Source organism: Schistocerca americana, chromosome 9 (assembly GCF_021461395.2).
Source record: "Schistocerca americana isolate TAMUIC-IGC-003095 chromosome 9, iqSchAmer2.1, whole genome shotgun sequence".
NCBI classification, from domain to species: Eukaryota; Metazoa; Arthropoda; class Insecta; order Orthoptera; family Acrididae; genus Schistocerca; species Schistocerca americana.
Window position 1 is genome coordinate 44,165,486 of NC_060127.1, and position 25,082 is coordinate 44,190,567.

General features: G+C 40.7%; 1 protein-coding gene across 7 annotated transcripts in view; it reads right to left on the bottom strand.

The window, feature by feature from the left end:
- The window catches only part of LOC124550887 (zinc finger protein 239-like), a 270,087-nt gene that overhangs the window by 19,581 nt on the left and 225,424 nt on the right, over positions 1 to 25,082 (bottom strand). For 3 of the 7 annotated variants that reach the window (XM_047125651.1, XM_047125653.1, XM_047125652.1), the window contains one exon: positions 59 to 1,934. The exons of 1 other annotated variant lie outside the window; for it this stretch is intronic. In XM_047125651.1, coding sequence (XP_046981607.1) covers positions 935 to 1,934 — 1,000 coding nt within the window. In that variant the 3' untranslated portion in view covers positions 59 to 934. Of the gene's footprint in view, positions 1 to 58; positions 1,935 to 3,884; positions 3,905 to 25,082 lie in introns of those variants that run through there. 3 more of the 7 variants (XM_047125654.1, XM_047125658.1, XM_047125656.1) reach the window with 3 other exon arrangements.

Consider the following 25,082-nt stretch of genomic DNA (forward strand, 5'->3'; position numbering starts at 1 on the left):
TCTACACTGAAAAGAAAGTTTCACTTTTTCTATGAAGAAATTATTGCCAGTACACGACTACAGCTCATAAAAGTAGCTTTATTCCCAAATATGTTATGTGCAACATGCTCATAAGCTTCAGATAATTCTCAATAATATTAATTTAATGGTGAAGAAGTACGTTAAAGTTGTATGGAACAATTGTCCAAAACAGGATACTCTTGCAAAAATTCGTAGAAAGCACAAATGTTGATTACATGTTACTGTATAATGCGATTTACGTTATGCACAGCCCTTGATAGGAACACAAAAATCTAAATACCACACAGTATTTCAACACATTAGTCATTATCCAATTTCTGAAATACGAATGAAGAAATGAATGTGCAATGCTACAATGAAGAAATGAATGTGCAATGCTACAATCCAATATAAAAAAATAATTTTGGGTGATACACATTTTATCCTTTAGACATTGTTAATAAATGTGGAAAATACACAGATTGTGCATGTAATTAATTCAGTGACACTTTCATGCATGCCAAAGATAAGCACAGCAGCGAAATCAGTGGAACACTACCACAGTAAGTCTTGCATTTGATATGATTAAGAGCACAATAATTTTATGAATTTTGATGAATTATTATTTTACAAGTGGAAGCGTATCTACTGGGTACTTACAAGATTTTAAAACTTATTGTTGGTATGTACATAATATCGACTATTTGACTTTATTTTTCAGAGATGAAAACTTAACTGCTACCCAGGATAAACCAGCAGAACAAACACATACATGAATTATACTGGATGTGAGATTTCACATGCCTTTCAAGTCGTTTCTACTCTTTAAATAACTCCTTATGGCACAATAACATCACTTAGTCGCCAATGTACAGCTCTGAATGCTTCTTCAGGTGACTACTTTCTGAGAATGTTTTGTTGCAAATTCCACAGGTTACGCATGTTCACCAATGTGCAAATGGGCATGCCGCTTCAAGTGAGAACTCTGTGTGAATGTCTTGTTACAGACGTCGCAGATATAGGGACGTGCGCCAGTGTGCAACCGCACATGCCGTTTGAGTTGACTACTTTGCGAGAATGTCTTATTACAATTGCCACATGTGAATGGACGTTCACCAGTGTGCAACTGCGCATGCTCCTTCAGTTTGGTACTGTGTGTGAATGTCTTGTTGCAGACACTACAGACGTAGGGGCTTTCGCCTGTGTGCAACCACGAGTGCCGCTTCAGTTCACAATTTTCTATGAATGTCTTGCAGCAAATGCCACAGGTGTATGGGCGTTCGCCAGTGTGTAGCTGCGTGTGCCGCTTCAGTTGATTACTTCGCATGAATGTCTTGTCGCAAATCCCACAGATGTACGGGCGCTCACCAGTGTGCAACTGGGAATGCCGCTTCAGCTGATTATTTTCTATGAATGTCTTGTTGCAAACGCCACAGATGTATGGACGTTTGCCAGTGTGCAGCTGAGAATGACGCTTTAGTTGACTGCTTTGAGTGAACATCTTGTTGCAAATGGGACAGTTGTATGAGCGTTGACCAGTGTGCAACTGTGAATGCTGCTTCAAGTGACAACGTTGTATGAATGTCTTGTTGCAAACGTCACAGCTGTATGGGCGTTCACCAGTGTGAACACGGATGTGCCTCTTCAGACTGCCACTCGTTGTGAATGTTTTGTGACATACACAGCATGATTGAAGAAGTCCACATCTGTTCATTTGTGTGTGCTCCTTCAGGTCCTCCAACTGTGCAAATGACTTTTTGCAGATGGTACATCTGTGCACCAAATGCATTATACCACTTTTATTCGCACAATATACTTCGTTCTTGGTGTTCCATTCAGTCCTGTAGCCTTTTCCTGCAGCTAGTGAAACTTCAGCCACTAAACCACGACTGGCATCTTTACTCTTGTCATCCTCCATGGTAACCGGGATAGTACTGCAGAAAAGTGGAGAAAATTTTATCAGAATGTATTTCATAAGTATACAACTACAGAAATTGGAAAGTATATTAACATATCATCGGCTTAGAATTAAAAACTCGCATCTCAAAAATGAAACAAAAATACTTTTAATCCACTTTTAGGTGAAAACCTAATGTCCCAACTATTTGTAAGGCAGTGAAAGGTAGTGACCTATGTTCAGCGCTATAGTGCAGAAAGAAGGGAACCATATCAATGCAGAAAATCACACATAACTTTCCTGACGCACGACGTTTTCAGTCTGATCCAATGATATGCTAGGGCATTTAAGTTCTTAGAAGTTCCCTGTAAATTCACAGTGTATGGAAAGCAAGGTTATATGTCAGGAGGAGCACTAGTAAATTAACAAAATTTTGTAGGGTGCTCTGGGAATCGAAAGAGAGAGCTCCAAGTTCATAGGAGTCATTACTTTAGGACTGTAAGTATTGTACATTTGTCTGACAGTATTTCACAGAACTGAAATGCAGACAAGTTCATTGAAATCAGAAATACTGTTACGTGAAACACATAAAACTACTATTATTGTGCCAGGACACACTGAAATTCACTGATAGAAGTCCTAGAACTTTAATGTACACTACATGAATTCCACACCAACATCTATACTCCACGAGCTTCCAATCTTCCTTCTCTTGTAGATAACTAATATGTTTGGAAACGTTAGACTGCCTTCATACCTAGCATACAATCCAGAATAAATCTGTTACAAAACAATCTGAGCAGCTTCCCTTAGACTACTGTAATGGATGCCAACCTTGGATGTTAGCAGCTGATGGGCCATAAAACAGAGGTTGTAGTAAGACAAGCCGTGCAGGCACTGTGAATTCATCGAGCCAACTTTTTAAATCAGAATGGGTGGTTAGAAAAATGTTTCTCTAGGATTTAGTGTGGTGCTGCGATCTTGAGTTGTCACAAGCCATTTGTCACCAGCACCATATCATAGACAACAGAGTCCAGCATGGCCCAAAACCAAGAAAAAAACAGAGCAGCATTGTGAGCAGTTCTCCAATGAGTATCACTTCTGTCTGTCATAGTCAGAATGATGTCAGTGAATCCATAGATGACTGCTGAAAGTTCACAGGAAGTGGAAATTGTCGAGATGCATACTTCTCCGTTTCCTGGAATCACAATGCAAGGAGTGCATAGGTATAACAAAAAGATTATCAATCCGGATAGGTTCTAAATAGCGGCTGCACACTCGCCAGTATGTACCAAGAATGATGATCCCTGCTGTCACACTCATCATGACCAGAGAACTAAATGTATATTGGCATATTAATCCATTATGATGCAGTGTGATGAGCAGGCGTTCATACAAGCCACTAGCCAGCAATCTTGATGCCACAACTAATAAAAGAGAGTGTACACGCTTGTGAGGGACGCACCTAAATCTGAATATCATGGAAAGAAAGTTTAATGTGATGTGATTCAGAGACCTGAAAATTTGATAAATAATGGACTGGAGATTCATGATGTACCACTTTCCATTTTCGACTGCATATTTGAATAAATTTTGTAACAGTTGAAAGTTAAATGGCAAGAACCAAGTGGACTTGCATTAAGTGGTGCTAATTTATTTGAAATATTTGACTCTAACAAAAAAAGTATTCAATTTTGGCTGTTAATTACATTTAGAAAATGAGCATGTAAATGGAAAGGAATATTTGCTTTGTTGAAAATGCACTAAACGCTGGTTTGACTGCTGAATTAATGGCGAGAGTGTAGATGGGAGAGAAAAATACCATAAGATTTTTAACTAGCAGAATGAGAAAAAACAATTAAAAGAATTACATGAAGTAATGTGCAATAGAAAGAAAAACAAAAATATTCTATATTTATGGTTCTAAGGTACAATTAAAAAATATATTTTTGGAAATATACACAAATCAAAAGAAGTTTTACATCACCTCAGTTACGAGAGTCCCAGCACCTGTCCAGAAAATTGGAATAGAGGTCAAAATAAACATCATTTCCGCCCTTTTTATTGCTCATGAAAACCACACATTGTATGTTGTACCACCATACAGCGAGACCTTCAGAGGTAGTGGTCCAGATTTCTGTACACACCGGTACCTGTAATACCCAGTAGCATATCCTCTTGCATTGATGCATGCCTGTATTTGTCGTAGCATACTATCCACAAGTTCATCACGGCACTGTAGGTCCAGATTGTACCACTCCTCGATTCGGAACAGATCCCTCAGAATGGTTTGTGGGCCACATCGTCCATAAACAGCCCTTTTTAATCTATGCCAGCCATGTTCACTAGAGCTCATGCCTGGAGAACATGCTGACCACTCTCTAGTCGAGCGATGTTGTTATCCTGAAGGAAGTCATTTACAAGATGTGCACGATGGGGGGCGCTAATCGCCATCCATGAAGACGAATGCCTCAGCAATATGTTGCCAATATGCTTGCACTATCGGTCGGTGGATGCCATTCAAGTGTCATACAGCCATTACAGCGCTTTCCATGACTACCAGCGGCGTACATCAGCTCCACATAATGCCACCCCAAAACATTAGGAACCTCCACGTTGCTGCACTCGCTGGACAGTGTGTCTATGGCGTCCAGCCTGACTGGGTTGCCTCCATATACATCTCCGATTGTCTGGTGGAAGGCATTTGCGACACTCATTGGTGAAGAGAGCGTGATGCCAATCTTGAGCAGTCCATTCAGCATATTGTTGGCCCATCTGTCCCATGCTGAATGGTATCGTCGTTGCAAAGATGGACCTCGCCATGGACGTTGGGAATGAAGTTGCACTTCATGCTACCTATTGCGCACATTTTGAATCGTAACACGACGTCCTGTGGCTGTATGAAAAGCATTATTCAACATGGTGGCGTTGTTGTCAGGGTCCCTCCGAGCCATAATCCGTTGGTAGCGGTCACTCACTGCAGTAGTAGCCCTTGGGCAGCCTGAGCGAGACATGTCATCGACAGTTCCTGTTTCTCTGTGTGTCCCCTCCATGTCCAAACAACATCGGTTTGGTTCACTCCGAGACACTTAGACACTTCTCTCGTTGGAGCCCTTCCTGGAACAAAGTGACAATGCAGACCCAATCAAACCGAGGTATTGACCGTCTACACACGGTTGAGCTACAAACAACGGAAGTCGTGTACCTCCTTCCTCGTGGAATGACTGGAACTGATCGTCTGTCGGACCCCGTCCATCTAATAGGCACTCCTGATGCATGGTTGTTTACATCTTTTGGCGGGTTTAGTGACATCTCTGAACAGTCAAAGGGACTGTGTCCCTGATACAATATCCTCAGTCAATATCTATCTTTAGGAGTTCTGGAAACTGGGGTGATGCACAACTTTTTTTGATGTGTGTTTTTACTTTACTATTCCCTGGTCTATACTGTGATAGAATTCACACTGTAAAACACTGACTTATGATCCACTGTTAATGCTTCGTCTATGTACTTATCAACTTTACTATGCACATCAGACCTTTTTTATGTCAGTGGTATTTATTCTGTGTCATAAGGTGACTGTGATAATGAAGACCAAGCTATTTATATACATAATATGTTATTACTTTGTGACACTCATTAAGTGCCTTTTGCTAACATATGATGCTACAAAACAAGAACATCCTCTTGCGTGCCCTAAGTATACACACTACAAGTAACTGCACATGGTGGTACCCTCTACCTTTTGCTAACATTTGGGTAAGGCATACCATTATTCATCATATGTTTCAACTACCAATGATTGACAGAGTGGTACACCTTTTGCACAAACTTGCCCTGCTCTGGCATGCAGCAGGCTTATCTGAGGGTGAGTCGCAATGGTTCACTTTCTGTTAGTGAGAGCATCTCAAACATTTTGCTAAGCGGGTTGGTTCTACAACAGACAGGATCTATAGTAAAGCGTAATACTATCCTATCCTATCTCTGGTACATGATTCCATGGAATTCAACCAACAAACTCATTTACAATGGCTATATACTTGCATGATACCAATCAGATCCATTTCTAGTTGCTCGCAGTCAATCAGTGAGATAACTTACAATCTCTTCTGAACAAATAACTTTAAACTAACCTCACTGATAATGTTATCATAACACTTCTACAATAACGCAGAGTTGCTTTTAGTTACTGAAGCTACAATTCAAAGGTTAGTAACTTAATGCAATCAGATTTCTCAGTTTACTGAAGCTATTTGGAACTTTGCATCTCGAAGCTATATTTTGTTGAAGTTATGCTTACTACAGGCCTCAGGCAACAACACGAAAATGGCGTAAATTTACGATATTCTCAGACAGTATTCACTATGTTACAGGAGAAAACTAACAAAATATGATGCTACAGTTATAACACACACACACACACACACACACACACACACACACACAAAATGCGTTATTATTGCCACAGAAATCAGCTTCAGAATGGCTATGTTTGCAGCAAGATCTTATTTCTTCGGATGTGTAGAAGACAAGGGGTTATTTTTAGGAAATATGGTGCGAAATTGTGATTTAGTGTGTTTCAGTGTGCGATGCGCCAGCCTCATGGCAGACGGCGGACGAAGGCTGGCCGGCCGGCGCGTTATGCAGGTGACACAGTTTTGCAATGAGCGTCGGTATGTGTGTGGGTGCTGGCAGTCATCAACAGCCAGAACACAGCATTAGCAGAATTATGCAGGCGTGGGCCACGTGTGGTGCGGTTGCGTTAGCCAACTCATCGAGAACATTCTAATAAACACGGAGCCGCATAACCGGCGGATTCAGCAGTGGCCTGCACTATTTAAGGGCATCAGAGGTGGGCGTCGGCATCGGTTCGACCGATTGGGCGTTTGGTCGCTGTTACATTGTCCTCATCAGTGACACTGTCCCTGAGGACCGGCCAGCAGAGGGTGTAGCTCGCTGCTGCACCAGCGACTCCCAGCGTCATCACAAGCTGCAGCGTCTGCGGGAGGTAAGCTAGGCGGGGCCTCATGCTGCTACCCTCCTACAACCTGCGCAGCCACTGACCGAGCACGGCGTCACGTTCCCTGGGCTGCGCGCATCAGCACGTCTCCACCACGACACGAGTGGTGCGGCTGAGCTACCAGAAAATGTATTGGAAGAACTAACAATAAAGAGGGAGATTGCTAAAAACAGCCACCTTTTTCTACCCAGCCATGCCCTACAACCCCGACCAGGTCACCCCCTCCGGTCATCCTGTTACAGATGCATCATTAGAATAAACTAGTCACATAGCGGATAAGAGTGGAATTATTGCAGTAACCACCTGAGTATCTACACTGCAATTAAGAGTTAACAGTTTTGTAGGAAGACATTGTTGTAAAATTTCTGAAAATTATACTACTGCACCTCATTATAGCCAGTTTATTACCAAACAGGTGATGCATGACACACTCATCCAGAAAGTTATCAATAATATTATTTAACCAATGTAGAATTACATTACTCTTAGAGACAATGATGGCCTGAATAAAGATATTATACCCAAAATTTTTGGAAAGCGAAAATGAAGATTGTAAATGATGATATAGTTGTTGTTGTGGTCTTCAGTCCTGAGACTGGTTTGATGCAGCTCTCCATGCTACTCTATCCTGTGCAAGCTTTTCCATCTCCCAGTACCTACTGCAACCTACATCCTTCTGAATCTGCTTAGTGTATTCATCTCTTGGTCTCCCTCTACGATTTTTACCTCCACGCTGCCCTCCAATACTAAATTGGTGATCCCTTGATGCCTCAGAACATGTCCTACCAACCGATCCCTTCTTCTGGTCAAGTTGTGCCACAAACTTCTCTTCTCCCCAACCCTATTCAATACTTCCTCATTATTTATGTGATCTACCCATCTATATGATATAGTAAGAATCACATTTTACACACCACCTGTGATGTTAACATATTCTCAAAAATATATGTCGTCATGACACCCATTACAATGAAATTTGTGAAACATGTCAAGAAACTATGCTAAATGCATGTACAATAATTGTATATGAAAAAATACTTCGATATTCTTGATTCTAATAGTCTCACTTGTACACAAACAAGAAACTGGAATTCACCTTATATATAATATATGATAAATGTGTGAAGTCCACTGGCTTTGCACATTACTGATTTCGTGACACCTTCATGCATGTGAAAGATGGACACTGCAGCATCAGTTTATCCCATGTAAGCAGCAAAATTTGTGAACCCTACAGAAGTCTTCCACACGACATGCCAAAAGAACACAATTAATTAATTAGTTAATTGTGAACCATGATTTCACAACTGTAAGTATGTCTACCCAATAGGCACTTGCAAATTTTTAAAATGTTAATATTGGTCTTTTGCTGGCTTACTCAATAAGTGACAAAGGATTAAATCAGCGATCCTATTTTCAAGACTTCATTCTGGATGCAGCAAGAGCGAAATGTCATTTCTATAGTTTCTTTGGGCATACTGAGGTAATAATATTTCACCTGCTGTGATTCTACTGATGTTGTGCCCAGTATGAAGACGTTTAGGAATTTCTTTCATTTTTTGGATCACTTGTTTATTCAATTATTGGTGCATGACAGATGTTACAACTATTTCACATGGAAAATCAACTGTAGGTCGGAAGTGTACATTTGTACATACCTACATATACGTACATATGTGCATACACATACGCAAATGGGACTAATGACCTCAGCAGTTGAGTCCCATAGTGCTCAGAGCCATTTGAACCAGCCACATACGCAAATGTATCCTTTGGATTCTTAATTTGTAACAGTGTTTTGTTTCGTAGTGTGTTCTCAGAAAATGAATGACATTAATTTGGAGCTAAAACTATACATCACAGAGAAAGAAAAACCTTAAGTATCAGAGTCCATGTCTATTGCTGAAGTAAAACCATGAATCAGTTATTACATAATCAGCAGAACAAATTTCGAGTACTGCATACTCCACATTTCAAGGCAACCCAATGGAAGTCCATTACGAACTTGTCTTATGACATTTATGTTCAATGCAACTAATTCTACAATATATTGTTTTCCACTACAGTTTCGATCAAATAAGGAGTTGCAGTGCAGGACCACAAAGCTTCCATTGACAGCTACATTTGATGAAAACATGAGACTTCGCTGTCACTCCATCGTTTTGCTGTTAAACCTCACAAATCCACGTGACCCACGTAAGCTGAGCCTTGTAGTACTAACGATTGCATTAATATACGAGTCCACATTATGCATGCATACATGTGCCACAAAACATTCCCCATTAGAAAGCATTCCAGCCCAAGTTACATGGATGGTGATAAAGTTTAAATTATAGCATTAAAGTTTGGTAATTAATACTTTGTGTGGACGCATATACATATCTGCAACTCTGATACTACTCTGAAGTCTGGCTATGTGCAAAAACCGGCAACACTGTAACCTGTGGCAGGACCTGGCAGAAGTACTTTTTCCCTTCATGCTGTTATGCAACATGTAGGCCCACCATACAGCAGTCAACAGCACGTCGTCTGGATGCAGCATCCTGCGGACGAAACCGCTAATTGCCTTTCGTCTCAATGGGTAAGTGCTGAGCGTGATGTAGCACAGATATAACGTATTTCACTTCCCAGAGACTAGAAATATCAGTTCCGTCCAATAACTTTTCTGTGAAATAGTTGTTAGCAGACTACACCCACCAGGGTAGCTGAGAGCGCTAATGCGCTGCTTCCTGGCCTCGGGTAGGCGCGCCAGCCCCAGATCGAATCCGCCTGGGGGATTAACGACGAGGGCTGGTATGCCCGCCAGCCTGGAAGTGGTTTTTAAGCGGTTTGCCACATATCTTTAGGTGAATACCGGGCTGGTCCCCACGTTCCGCCTCTGTTACACGACTCACAGACATCTGAACACGTTCGCACTATTTCATGGCTTACACTTGATGCAGACTGCTGGGGTACACTACTTATGTCCCAGGCGCTTCAGGTCGGTGGCAGGAAGGGCATCCAGCTACCCCCTGCGACTAACACTGCCAAATCCGTAATAACAAGGCCGATCCCGCGTTGGCGCGGGACAAGACCCAAAAAAAAAAAGAAAGAAAATTTGTTGACAGACTGTCCGCCGCTGAAGGCCGAATGTTCTCACAGATCCGTTTGGTGGTAAAGGTCATCACTTGCAGGTGCAGTGCTGCATTCAATCGACCTTCGTCGGAAGCGTCAGCTATCGATCATCACCTTGGGAAGTACGAAATGCTGTACTGTTGTTGAGTGATGCTTCACAATAAATTTCTATGGTTTGCATTTCACACCCGATATCAACAAAGTCAGAGTGAGGGGTAGCACTTTTGCACGCGCCATTAGAGTAGATACCCTCATACAGACACTGAGTCACGGTTCTAGGATGACAGATGTATGCTAACGATGCAGCAGGTCCACGTAGCAGTGGTTGTGGCCGAAAGGTGTCAGCATCTTATAGATTACAAAGTCCTGAGCAGTAACAACAATTTATTTTGGAAATGAATGTTTACCTTCTGTGAATATTATGATCCTTTATTATTTACTGCTGATTTAATATGTTTATTTATTAGTGTGAATAATGGTATGAATGCAAAGTAATACAATACATGAGTATTGTTATGTGCATCAACTGAGTTTATGTTAGCGCGAGAACTGTATCTCTACAGTGTGTGTATCGTAATCTCAGGGGGAATTTGTAATGTATAATGGTAAATTTGTAATGTATAGTTACTTGGAAATACGAAACATTTTACAATTATTTAAAAAGGATTTTTTATATTTGTGTGTTTTCTAAAGCTGTTCATTTTGTAATTAGTCATTAAAATTATTAAGTTGTGACTGTTTTATAGTAAGAGATGCAGGATCACGTGAGCCAAGTTTTCTGTCGGATTGACTATGATGTTCCTTAGCCAATCAGACGACAGTCCATTTGCAAGTACTTTGCGGGCGAAAAAAATTGCTTTCTTAAGTCTAAAGTTCAGTGAGGAGCCCAGCCTTCATCGGGTCTGGATCCGTGTACCGGAAGCTCTGATGGTATCTAATAATTCTCCGGAATTATGAGTTAAGGATGACCATGGAGTGCCGCAACGTAGTCGTGAGCAATTGTTAAAGATGTATAAGCGCAATTCGGATTTCTGTGTGTGAACTGTGACTTTTGAAATAATAACTAAAATCTGCGTGGCGTATTGTGTAGGCCGGCAGTGACAATGGGAGGCCACGACGTTTGGATCACGAATTTACACTTCAAATTTTGTACCTCTTTAGTGGACCATTAAAACAACATAAAGTCCATGTAATGCGGTGCACTACTCGGGCAATTCCGAGAAAATCGGAAGAGAAGTTTTACACGTCTGTTATGTAACCGATGTATATGAGCGGAGGCACTGGCCGTAAGAAGTCAGTGCGGTCAAGTGATTAGCGTTCGCGCTCTGCAAGACGGTCGTGGAAGAGGCGACGGTTCGAGTCGTCATGCCATTCATTATCTGCAGTAGTCGAAGAACAGGGGACCACCTCCATTTATGCAGTACAAGTGTAAATTCTGATATTCCAAAAAAATTGCACCTGCACTATTCGTTCTTGATGCATTAGCAACGTCTCAGTGGTACAAAACGTTAACTGTCAAATGGGGCCTGCCTGTGTGTCAGCAGCTCGAAGCGACGAGGTGCAAAGACGTTCCGGGTGCCTTACAAGGTTGCATACTGTGGCGGAACGCCACAGATATTTATTAAAAAAACAAATAGATTTTTTGGTATTCTGATGAATAATTCGTCATCGGATGCCAAAAGTGTTAAAGTACATTTGTTTGTGCAACGATCATTAACGTTTGAAAGGAAAAGAAATTATTTGCAGAGAACTAAAGGTAAATACATCTAACCTTCTTTATTTTATCTGCGTTGCTCAATGAAAAAGACCAGAGACATTGTATCATGTTACTCGCGCTCTTGTCTTCGATTCTTGTATGATGATAGGCATCATTGTACGCTTGATCTAATTATATGTAAGTTCTGTAAAGCTATTTAGAATATAAATAATATTTCCATGTAATAACATTTACTTTTTGTACAGCTTGCACCTCTCATTTTAGTGAATCAATATTTTGTGTGCATTTGTAGTTTTAGCGTGTGCTCCACAGAGGACCACCGTTCCTCTTGCAGCATAGGTCGGCCATTACGCCGGCAAAACGATTATTCTTATTAAATCATTTATTAAATGTAAATGTAAATGCAGGAGCGTTCTCTGTTTTTCTCATTCAATATTCTAAAACCAGTAAAATTAAATTAAAGCATCAGTCATTAAAATTTTCGTTGCATTGAGTTCAGTAGATCTTCGATTGGCCGCTCAACGGCAGATGACGAGAATCTCCTTTGCTTTGCCTCGGTAATGAAAAATAATCAAAGCAATTTATTACTTTCCGTGAAAACAGAAGTATCTCATGTATTAACTGTTGTTTTAAAACCGGTACATAACTGAACCAGTTGCCATCAGGCACCCTGAGAACTAATTTTTATTAGCACATTCCGCGTATTATACGCAAATTTTTATTGATAATAGCAACCACTCACGCAAACTTAACCGAAGAAGGCGGTGACCCGCGCGCTGTGTTTCAAAAATTGTTACGTACGCACGGAGGAAAATCCAACGTCCACGTCAATGCTTGTGGTGGTATTAAGTTTGCTTCACATTCTCATGCTAGCCAAAATTAGAACCCGATGCTAATGGTGACTATTTGTCTTTAAATCAAGTACCACAACTGAAATAGGAAATTAGAATTTTATGTAATATTATCATCGAGCAAATAAAAATATTTTTTTATATACCACCACAATGTCCACCACATGAACTAACGTCTAGCATCTACGCACAGATGCATAAGCCACATAAAAGACGCGTAAAACTTCTCTTGCGATTTTCTGAGAGTGCTAGAGTAGTGCACCTTGCTACTTCGACATTGTGTTGTTTTAATGACCTACTAAAGGTGTCCAAAGTTTGAAGTAAATCTCTGACCCCAAAGTCGTATGTTTTCGTCACGCCACAGTGAGTAAATGTAATGTGCTTTACTGTCATTTAATCGCTTACAGTAAATGTATCGGATATACTGAGAGAATACCTTGCAGCGCACGCTCTATAGCAATGCAAGCACATTGCACATTTTGAAATCCACTTCTGGATTCACTGAGAACTTTACACTACTCGAATGTGATTTTAAGGTATTCAATCCAATTTAAAGCAACAAAAATGCCCATCCTTGAATCTACCAAGAGTGGAAAGAAGATGCTAACGGTGATGTCAACAAACGTCTACAAGTGTGCTTAATTTCTATTTCACAGATTTAGCACAGAGGAAATATACTCACTCCATAACCATTGGACTCACATATGGATCCTACGTGATGAACAGAACTAAAATTCGCATGGTTGACGCTCATCAGAGTCAGTTCCATAGTGAGGAAGCTTGATGTTCACACAGCAGACATCTACTACGCTTACTATGGCGTACTGAATCGAGACTGTGAGAAGCTTCAATGTCTAATTTGATCCATTATAAATGTTTTAAAGTGTACAGAAAGTAGTGTGTGATGTTTTAGTGTGTATGAGACTCAGTAAAAATTGACCATAAGAAAACTAAGCACAAAATCTTCTAAATTTGGCCACTAACTTTACGAAAAGATTGATAACCAACTAAAAATCGCGTGTTTCTTATATATTCCAGTAAAGTCAACGAAATGAAACGGACTCACACATCGCAACATCACATAGAAAAGGCACAATACACACAAAAACGAACCTAATAATGGGTATCATTATCCGCAACGTGTCGCGTGAAAAGTAAATAAAGAAAATCGTGACTCATAGCAGAAGAATTATTTATAAACAAAAGCTTTACTGTGAGAAGGTTTTCTTCGGATTTTGTTAAGGAATTTCTTGTAGTAATTTGCGACCCCTCGAATGAAACACAAAATGAGAACCTATATTGCGCTGGTCCACAGTGCGATTAGGACTGACAACTCACGCCACCCTAGCGTCGGAAGACGTGCGGAACAACTGAGTTAATGGGACCCTACCGGCAGCAGCTCTCTCTCATTGCGAAATTGGTCGCTGAGAGTAATAACGCAACGTCAGAGATAAGAACATTTGTTGCTTATGTGAAGTACGGCATTCCTGCAGTCCGAAATTGAAATTTTCTCTCTCTCTGTCTCATCTTACATGGGGACACCTGCTAATACCTTGTCAAGCCACCTTTCGCCCTGCATAGTGCAGCAACTAGACGTAGCATGGACTCAACAAGTCGTTGGATATCCACTTAAGAAATACTCAGCCATGCTGCCTCTACAGCGAAACTGCGAAAGTGTTGCCAGTAGGGGATTTTGTGCACGAACTGACCTGATTAAGTCCCGATTCGCTCGAACTGTCCACAGCATTCTTCAAGCCAACTGCAACCAGTTGTGACCCGGTGACATGGCGCATTGTCATCCATAAAAATTCCGTCGTTGTTTGGGAACATGAAGTCCACGAATGGCTCAAAATGGTCTCCAAGTAGCCGAACATAATGTTTTCTAGTTAATGATCGGTTAAGATGGAGCAGAGGACACCGTCCACTCAATGTAAACATAGCTCACACCATGAAGGAGCCACCACGAGCTTGCACGGTGCCTTGTTGACATCTAAAGCGGGACTCATCTGATCAGGCCACTGTTTTCCAGTCGTCTAGGGTCCAACCAACTACGCCAGGAACCCAGGAGAGACACTGCAGGTGATGTCCAGCTGATAACAGAGGCACTCGCATAGTTCGTCTGCTGGCACGGCCCATTAAAGCCAAATTTCTCCACACTACCCTAGCAGATACGTTCGTCGTACGTTCCACATTGATTTCTTCACATATTTCACACGATGTTGCTTGTCTGTTAGCACTTACAGCTCTACGCAATGGTTGCTTGGTTGGTTGTTTTTTGGGGAAGGAGACCAGACAGCGAGGTCATCGGTCTCATCGGATTAGGGAAGGATGGGGAAGGAAATCGGCCGTGCCCTTTCAAAGGAACCATCCCGGCATTTGCCTGGAGCGATTTAGGGAAATCACGGAAAACCTAAATCAGGATGGCCAGACGCGGGATTGAACCGTCGTCCTCCCGAATTCGAGTCCACTGTCTAACCACTGCGCCACCTCGCTCGGTCGCGCAAACACCATGCTCTCCGTCGTTAAATGAAGGCCGTCGGCCATTGCGTTGTCTGTGGTGAGAGGTAATGGTAGCAATCTGGTATTCTCGGCACACTCTTGACACAGAGGGTCTTGAAATATTGAATTCCCTAACGATTTTCGAAATGGAATGTCCCATGCATCCATCTCCAGCTACCATTCCCCGTTCAAAGTCTGTTAATTCCTGTCGTGCGGCCATAACTTAATCGGAAACTTTTTCAAGTGAATCACCTGAGTACAAATGACAGCTCCACCAATGCACTGCCCTTTTACAGTTTGTATAAGCGATACTACAGTCATCTGTATATGCGCACATCGCCATCCAATGATTTTCGTCACGTCAGTGTATGAAGCATAAGTCACAGCAGAAAGGGAATGCCAAGTGAATTTGCTAAATATCTTCAACAATGTTGCCAGTTCTCAGCTGTGCTGGGGGCAACGATGTAGCGAAATGCTTGTCGTACTTGTTCGTCTTAAATGGGCTGTAAGAGAGGATAGATAACAATCCAACATAATTTCTAAAATCATTGGGGGAAATGGCAACAAGCGACTATTCATGTTGGTGTGTAGTATATATGAGTCTGGCGACATACCATCTGAGTTCCGGAAAAATATCATCCACACAATTCCAAAGATTGCAAGAGATGACAAGTGCGAGAACTATCGCATTACTCAGCTTAACAGCTCATGCATCTAAGCTCCCGACAAGAATAATATACAGAAGAATGGAAAAGAAAATTGAGAAATTGTTAGATGACGATCACTTTGGTTTTAGGAAAGGTAAAGGTACCAGAGAGGCAATTCTGATGTTGCGGTTGATAATGCAGGCAAGACTAAAGAAAAATCATGACACGTTCATAGGATTTGTCGACCTCGAAAAAGCGTTCGACAACATAAAATAGTGCAAGATGTTCGAAATTCTGAGAAAAATAGGGTTACGCTATAGGGAGAGACGGGTAATATACAATATGTCCAAGAGCCAAGAGGGAAGAGTGGACGACGAAGACTGAAGTGCTCGGATTAAAAAGGGTGTAAGACAGGGATGTAGTATTTCGCCCCAACTGTTCAATCTGTACATCGAAGAAGCAATGATGGAAATAAAAGAAAGGATCAGGAGTGTATTTAAAATTCAAGGAGAAAGGATATCAATGATACGAATCGCTGATGACATTGCTATCCTGAGCGAAAGTGAAGAAGAATCACATGATCTGCTGAATGGAATGAGCAATTTAATGAGTACAGGATATGGGTTGCGGGTAAATCAAAGAAAGACGAAGGTAATGAGAAGTAGTAGAAATGAGAACAGCGAGAAACTTAACATCAGGATTGAAGGTCACGAAGTAGATGAAGTTAAGGAATTCTGCTACCTAGGCAGCAAAATAATCAATGACGGACGGAGCAAGGTGGACATCAAAAGCAGACTAGCACTGTCAAAAAGGGCATTCTGGCCAAGAGAACTCTACTAGCATCAAACATAGGCCTCAATTTAAGAATTAAATTTCTGAAAATGTACTTTTTGAGCACGGTATTGTACGATAGTAAAAGTGGACTATTGGAAAACCGGAACGAAAGAGAATCGAAGTATTTGAGATGTCCTGCTACAGAAGAATGTTAAAAATTTTGTAGACTGATAAGGTAAAAAACGAGGAGGTTCCGCGCTGAATCGGAAAGGAAAGTAATATGCCGGAAACATTGACAAGGAGAAGGAATAGGATGATAGGACAGCTGTTAAGACATTAAGGAATGCCTTCCATTGTACTAGAGGGAGCTGTAGAGGATAAAAACTGTAGAGAACGACAGAGACTGGAATACATCCAGCAAATAATTGAGGACGTAGCTTCCAAGTGTTACTCTGAGATTAAGAGGTTGGCACAGGAGAGGAATTTGTGGCGAGTCATATCAATTTAGTTCCAGCTATCTATATTTAAGCCATTCAATTACGCTTAATCCAGAACTCATTTTTTGAAGCTTTCCGGGGTGGAAGGGGGCTGTTAACAGCGGTGTTATATAATTTCAGCACCGGAAAAGGAAAACTGGTGTATTAGTTTCAGCTCATGCAGCGTATAGCACGTGATACATTGAGGTATATAATTACCATCACAATTTCAATTTACGCACAATACAGACGAATAAAACACACAATCTGATGATTTGCAACGATAACTTATTTCAGTGGAATGAAAAGTCATAGGAAAAAACATTGGTCCACACATCACAAAACTGTAAGGCATCAAACACTGAACCACTAAACTGACTGTGTCTGCGGCCAGTTTTGTGCCAGATAGAAATAGAACTTCGCGACTATTACGAGAATGCTGAAGCATGTTAGTGAGGCTGGAAGCAAGAAGAAACACAGTTACCTAATTATTTGATGCCATGCAGTAATCAATTCATTTGAGGATACGGAAGTTATCTTCATTAACAGTGAAATTAAACTGTGAATGTGTGCAATGTGCAAGTCTGTGCCTTCATATGTTTTTCACTTTGAGAGTTATACATATCACGATTACTAACTAGCCTGCTCATTGCTTTCGTAATTCAGTGGTCCTGTGCATCGCTACCAAATAGCGACAAGAAACCTCAAGCGAGTGAACGAATAACAATAATAACAGTAATAATAACAGATTAATAATAAATGAAGTTTATTGCATTGCAGAAAAATGCTGACAGTTAGAATTACAAACAAACAAAAACAATAGGATGTTCAGCTAGCGCAATGCAAATGTTTCCTTAGCAGTTTGTTATTGAATTTCGTTCTGGCTATTACCAAAGAAAAAAAGGAAACCACTGAAGTACTAAACATCGGTATTCCAACGAGATGTGAACCAGCGACTACCCTTGTCTTGGATCGCGGGATGGGCATGGTGCCACGGTGCAAACACGACAGTGGTTCGTTTAATTCTTTGTCATTATTCTTGTGGTAGGTAATGCAGACAGTTACAACATGAAACAAAAGACCAGTTGAAAATTTAGCATTGAATTACCCCAGACAAAAAATATTTAATTTATGATCTCGGTCTTACATAAACGTGATGACAATTCAGGTTACTTCGTCACTATGAAAAGAGAATATTACGAGAATGTGGTAGTATCACTCAGTACTAATTCCGAAATTGACTGAAAGATCAAACGTTGTCTACGATACTGCGAGGTCTGAGATGGACTAGCAATGCGAAAAACTTCATGGACAGTTCACAGTGACGTCACTGCTATCCCCAGCCTGTTCCAGCCAGACTTCAGTGGAACTATACTAAAACATGCCGATGTAAGAGACAACTTCAAACAGATTGCAGATAACACCATCGAAAAACACGAATGAATTGCACACTTACCCTGTTCGGCTTGCGTCGAAAATTTATTTTAACACAACTAAAATGTGTGTAAAACGACCTTGTCAAAATGTCATCAAGAATTGTTGACGTAAGCGGAATCGTAGTTGAGGTGGACTAGGGGTACCTTTTGCATGAAACGACATTCTTGGGATCAAAACAGTTCACTTTACTAACTCAATGTGATATCTTAAGCGGGAATTATTCAGAATAGTTCATCGAGATGACAAGGAAAAGTCAAGTGATTTTAGCACGATAAATTAGTCCCACACCTGCAAATCACTGTTATGACACAATGTTGCCAAAAGAGTCTACAATGTAGCAAAGTCTTGACAATGGTAGTGGCAAGAAGAATGCGATTCTGTAGCAGGAATCCTGCATGATCGTAGCCAGACATACAATCTAACGCGAGACACTGTGCTCTCCAAATTTCAGATATGTGCTGTGGTCATCTGTCTGAATAATACCCCAGCGCGTTTTATTCTCAATTCTGTGACTCCGATCATGCTTAGTTAGGGACAATGTTTGTGTGTACTGACAACAATACACACCATTAAATAACAGCAGGAAGACTGACAAGTGCTTTCAAGGAAGGCTTCCTCACAATGAAATTTACCTTTGATGTCACTGTATTTTTCCTACAAATTTTGTGTGTGTGTGTGTGTGTGTGTGTGTTTGTGTGTGTGTGTGTGTGTGTGTGTGTGTGTGTGTGTGTGTGTGTGTGTGTTGTATCTTGTACTATTTATACATGATATGTAATCCCAGTTGCGAATGTGGACAACAATCAGCTGTATAATAGAATGATGACACTGAAAATTTGTGCTGGACCAGAACTCGAACCCCAGTTTCCTGCTTATTGCGAATGGTCATCTCACCATTAAGCTATCTGAGGAAGACTCGTAGCCAGACACAAGCTTCCATAGGCCATCAACCATGTGTCTGCAACCTGCACTCGTACATGCATTGTGTGTGTTCCCATACAGGGAAGACATTTAACTTGAAAGTCGCTTGCCTGATGTTGGCAGATAAATATGATATTGTAGTGCATGTGTTGTTCTGAAGCATGATGCAACGTTCCTTCAGATATACATGCTTGATCGAAGGAACAGCCAGTGCAGCAACTACAGCCGTTATGCGTGCAGGAACAACACATTGTACTTCTGAACACCAGGCGCAGTATTGTATTTATTCGGAAACACCGGACAACTGACATTCAATTAAAATGTTTCCCCTGTACAGAAATATACATAATTAATATACAAGCTCAGATTGTACACATATGATTGACAACATTTTGAAGTTTGGGTCTGGCTATGAGTCATGCTCAGATAGCCTAATGGTAAGGCGTTTGCTCACAATCTAAATCTACACTCACGTGCCTGGCAGAGGGTTCATCAAACTACCTTCAAGCTATTTCTCTACAATTCCACTCTCGAACAGCACTTGCAAGAAACGAGCACTTAAATCTTTCTGTGCAAACTCTGATTTCTCTTATTTTATCTTGATGATCAGTTATCTCTTTGTACATGGGGGCCAACAGAATATTTTCGGAGGAGAAAGTTGGTGTTTCAGATTTCACGAAAATATCCTGCAGCAAAGAATAACGCCTTTATTTTCATTATTACGACCAAAATTAACGTACCATGTCTGTGGTGTTCTCTCCCCAATTTCGCGACAGTAAAAAGCGGGCTGCTCTTCTTTGAACCTTTTCAATGTCTTCCACCAGTCCCCTCTAATGTGGATCCCACACCAAATAGCAATACTGCAGAAGAGGATGGACAAACGTAGTGTAAGAAGTCTCTTTAGTCGACATGATGCACATTATAAGTGTTCTGCCAATAGATAGCAGTGTCTGGTTTGCTTTATCCACAACATTATCTATGTAATCGTTACACTGTAAGTTATTTGTAGTTGTAGCCCCTAAGTATTTTGTTGAATTTACATCCTTTAGATTTGTGCGACTTTTCGTGTAACCGAAATTTAGCTGACTTCATAAACAGTGGTAAATAACTTCACCATCTGCAGACCATCTAAGAGGACTCCTCAGATTGTCTCCTACGTCAATATGTAGCCCATGAACAGTAGGGGGCCTACAACCCTTCCTTTTACTCCATGACTTTCTATCAACAACTACGAACTGTGACCTTTCTGACAGGACATCACGAATCCTGTCTCACAACTGAGGCAGTTCTCCATATGGAGACAATTTCATTAGAAGACAAATGTAACGAACGGCGTCGAAAACCTTCTGGAAATGTAAAAATATGGAATCAATTTGACATTCCCTATTGATACCACTCATTACTTCGAGAATGAAGAGCTAGCTGTGTTTCACAAGAATGATGTCTTCTGAATCCGTGCTATTTGACAGTAAATCATTTTATCTGAGGTAATTCATAATGTTCGAACCCTACTGCAAACTGACGTTAGTGGTATGGGCCTGTAATCCAGTGGATTATTCCGATTTTCTTTCTTGGTATTGGTGTGACTTGTGCAACTTTCCAGTCTTTAGGTACGGGTCTTTTGAAGAGCAGGCAATTGTATATGATTGCTACATACGGAGCTATTGTATCAGCATACGCCGAAAAGTATCTAACTGGTATACAATTAGGACCAGAGGTCTTGCCTTCATTAAGAGAGTTCAGCTGCTTCACTGCACTGAGTGTATCTGCTTCTAACTTACACATATTGGCAGTTGTTCTATGTTCGGATCCTGGAATATGTACTTCAACTTCTTTGGTGAAGGAGCTTCGGAAAATCATGTTAGTAACTCTGCTTTAGTGGCATTATCATCAGTGACATCACCATTGTTATCACGTGGTGAAGGTGTTGATTGCATCTTGTCACTGGTGTACTTTACATATGATAGAATCTCTTTGCATTTTCTGACAGATTTCGAGGTAGATTTTCCTCGTGGAGACTATTAAAAGCATCTCACATTGAAGTCTGTGCTAAATATATCCAGTGTTGCAACTCCTGTTATAATGAGGTTTGTGAAATACATCTGTCGAAATTATGCTAAGCGCTTGTATAATACCAGAATCTAGAACTTCGAAGTAGTTTCTCATATACACATAGTCTCCCTTTTACACAAACAAAAAACTGGAATTCAAATTATATTTGTGATATATGAGCGAAGTACACAGATTTTGTACACTATTGATTTAGTGACACCTCCATGAATGCCAAAGATGAAAATTGCCGTGTTAATTCATTCCATCCAAATCAGCGAAATTTGTGAACAATACACAATAACATGCTTAACAACACAATTATTTTATTATTGATGTATTAATCACTTTAAAATTGTAGGCATCTGTACCCAATACTTGAAAATGTTTTTTTGGGCTTTTACTGGCTTACTCAGTATGTGAAAAAGAGTAAAAATTACCGCTTCTGTTATCGGCCACAGCAAGTGTGCAAGACGTTGTGAACACTATGATACCCTTTGGGAATTTCTTTCATAAATGAGATCACATGTTTATTGAATTATGTATGCAAGACAGATATTTCAACTACTTCACAAGGAATATGAACTGACGAGCAGAGATGTGGAAACATACTGAATTCGTTTATACATACTGGTGCGTATTTCGGTATTTCAAAACTGAGTTAGCACTAGCCGTGACTAATATGAAGGGGTAATTGATGATGACAATGACACACACAAAAAGACACACACACACACACACACACACACACACACACACACACACACACACACACACACAAATTCTCTCTGGATTCATAAAAATGTTCAAATGTGTGTGAAATCTTATGGGACTTAACTGCTAAGGTCATCAGTCCCTAAGCTTACACACTACATAACCTAAAATATCCTAAGAAGGACAAACACACACACACCCATGCCCGAGGGAGGACTCGAACCTCCACCGGGACCAGCCGCACAGTCCATGACTGCAGTGCCCCAGACTGCTCGGCTAATCCCGCGCGGCTCTGGATACATAACTTGTTACAGTGGTTAGTTTCTAAGTGTGGTCTCAGTAAATCAATACTAATTTGTACCTAAAGCCGTATACCACAGAAAATAGAAAAACTTCAATATCGCCGGCCGGGGTGGCCGAGCGGTTCTAGGCGCTACAGTTTGGAACCACGCGACCGCTACGGTCGCAGGTTCGAATCCTGCGTCGGGCATGGATGTGTGTGATGTCCTTAGGTTAGTTAGGTTTAAGTAGTTCTAAGTTCTAGGGGACTGATGACCTCAGAAGTTAAGTCCCATAGTGCTCAGAGCCACTTGAACCATTTTGAACTTCAATATCAGTGTCCACGACGTGTGTTCAAAAAGTAAGGTGACTTTATATTTTTAAGAAAAAATATTTATTTATTCATCAATATTCATGTTGTCCCATTTAAAGCAATCCCCCTCTGATACAAAACACTTGCACCAATGCTTCTTCCAATCCAAGCACTTCTCATAAGCACTTTTTTGGTACAGTCTTGAGTACTTCCAGCGATGGAGTTTCCATTTCCTCAATCGTTGAAAATCTTTGTTCTTTCATGGGTCTCTTCAGTTTTGGGAATAGGAAAAGGGCTGCAGGGGGCCAAATATGGTGAATATGGTGGCTGGGGCATGATTGTCGTGTTGTTTTGGCCAAAAAATCTCTCACAAGCAACGATGGATGAGCAGGTGCATTGTCGTGATGTAAAAGCCATGAATTGTTTTTCCACAATTCCGGACGTTTTTGCGCATTGCTTCTCGAAAACGGCGCATAACGTCAAGGTAATACTACTTCTTGACCGTTTGACCTCGAGGCAAAAATTCATGACGCAGTACTCCACGGTAATTGAAAACCAAAGTTTCTCTCACTGTTTGTTCGAACTTTGCGTGCTTTTTTCGGTCCTGGCTCTCCGGGACGCTTCCATTGGAATTACTGGGATTTGGTTTCAACGTCATTACCGTAAACTCATGTTTTGTCACCAGTTATGACCCTTTTGAGAAAATCAGGATCATCACTGGCGTCATTCAAGAGCTCCTGAGCGATGCTCATGCGACAGTTCTTCTGATCAAAATTTAGAATTTTTGGAACAAACTTTGCTGACACCCGTCTCATGCCAAAAACATCCAAAAAATTGCGTGACACGAGCCGACCGATATGCCACAATCCTCAGCAACTTCTCTTACGGCAATTCGACGATTTCCCAAAACTATTTTCTTCACAGCTTCGACATTATCATCTGTTAGTGTGCTGGGGCGTCCAGAGTGAGGTTCGTCAATGGCATCTTCTCGGCCATCTTGGAAGAGCTTGTACCACTTGCAAACTTTTTTTACTTAGAGCAGACTCACCGTATGCCTCTGACAACATTTCAACTGTTTTAGAGCACTTGATTCCATTTTTCACGCAAAATTTGATGCAAATTCTTTGCTCCATTTCTTATAATAATCTAAAATCGCTGAGCACACTAAAACACGTCTAACCTCTCTACCTGTCACAAATAAACGAAGTATGCTGCACACTTGAATCTGTGAACATATGTTCGAGATATGTGTGCCAACATAACAAGGAAAAAAAAAGAATCGGTAATCGAATGTATGTTGCCCATGCAATTTGAAAAGTCACCTCACTTTTTAAACAGCCCTCGTACATCTCATGCTGAAGTAAAATCATGAATCAGTTATTACAAAATTAGTGACACAAAGCTTGAGCACTACAAAGACACAGTTATACCATACTGCACATTTTAATGAAACACAGTGGCAATCAGCTACAAACCTCCTTATGTTCACCACAACTACTTCTGTAAAACACTGTTTTGCACTATAGTTTCGATGAAGTAACCAGCAGCAGTGTAAAATCTCAAAGCTTCCATTGGAAGCCACATTTGATGAAAACATGAGACGTCACTGTCATTCCAACATATTATTGAGATAGCTCAAAAATAGCCATGATTGAAGTAGTCTGAGTCTTATAACATACATTATTCCACTGATATAGCAGCTGCCATATTATGTGTGCCATATTATTTTCTCCATTAGATGGCATTCCAGCCTAACTCATGAGGAGTAGTGATAAAGTTTTAATTACAATATAGAAACTCTAAAGTTGGGTAATTAATATTTTGTGTGCACACATGCAGATATGAGCAATTCTGATATGTATTGACATACAGCAAATGTATAACAGATTAATTACATAAATTTAATTTCTACATATGATGATTACAACTATCATCATTACCCTTCCTGACCCTACTGGGCCAACAGAAATATGACTCACACTAGATGTGAGATTTCACTTGCATTTTTAAGCCATTTCTGCCGTTCAGCTTCTTCCTTCAACACGTATTTGGCAGTGTATTTACAGGTCATGCCGACATATCCTGTGTGCAAAACCGAGATTCTTTTCAGTCTGTGGCTTGTTGTAAAGCTAGATGAAAATAAATCTCCAGTATATGGGCGTTTCCGGGTGTGAATTAGTATGTGTTTTCTCATGTTACTGTTATATGAGAATCTCTTTTGACAGATGCTGCAAATATATGGGCTTTGCGCAGTGTGCAGTCGCGAGTGTTCCTTCAGGTTGCAGATTTTCCTGAATCTCTTGTGACACACTTGACAACTGTAGTTGCGCTCTGCATTTTGCAGTTCAGAATGCTGCTTTAGTCTGATACTATGTGC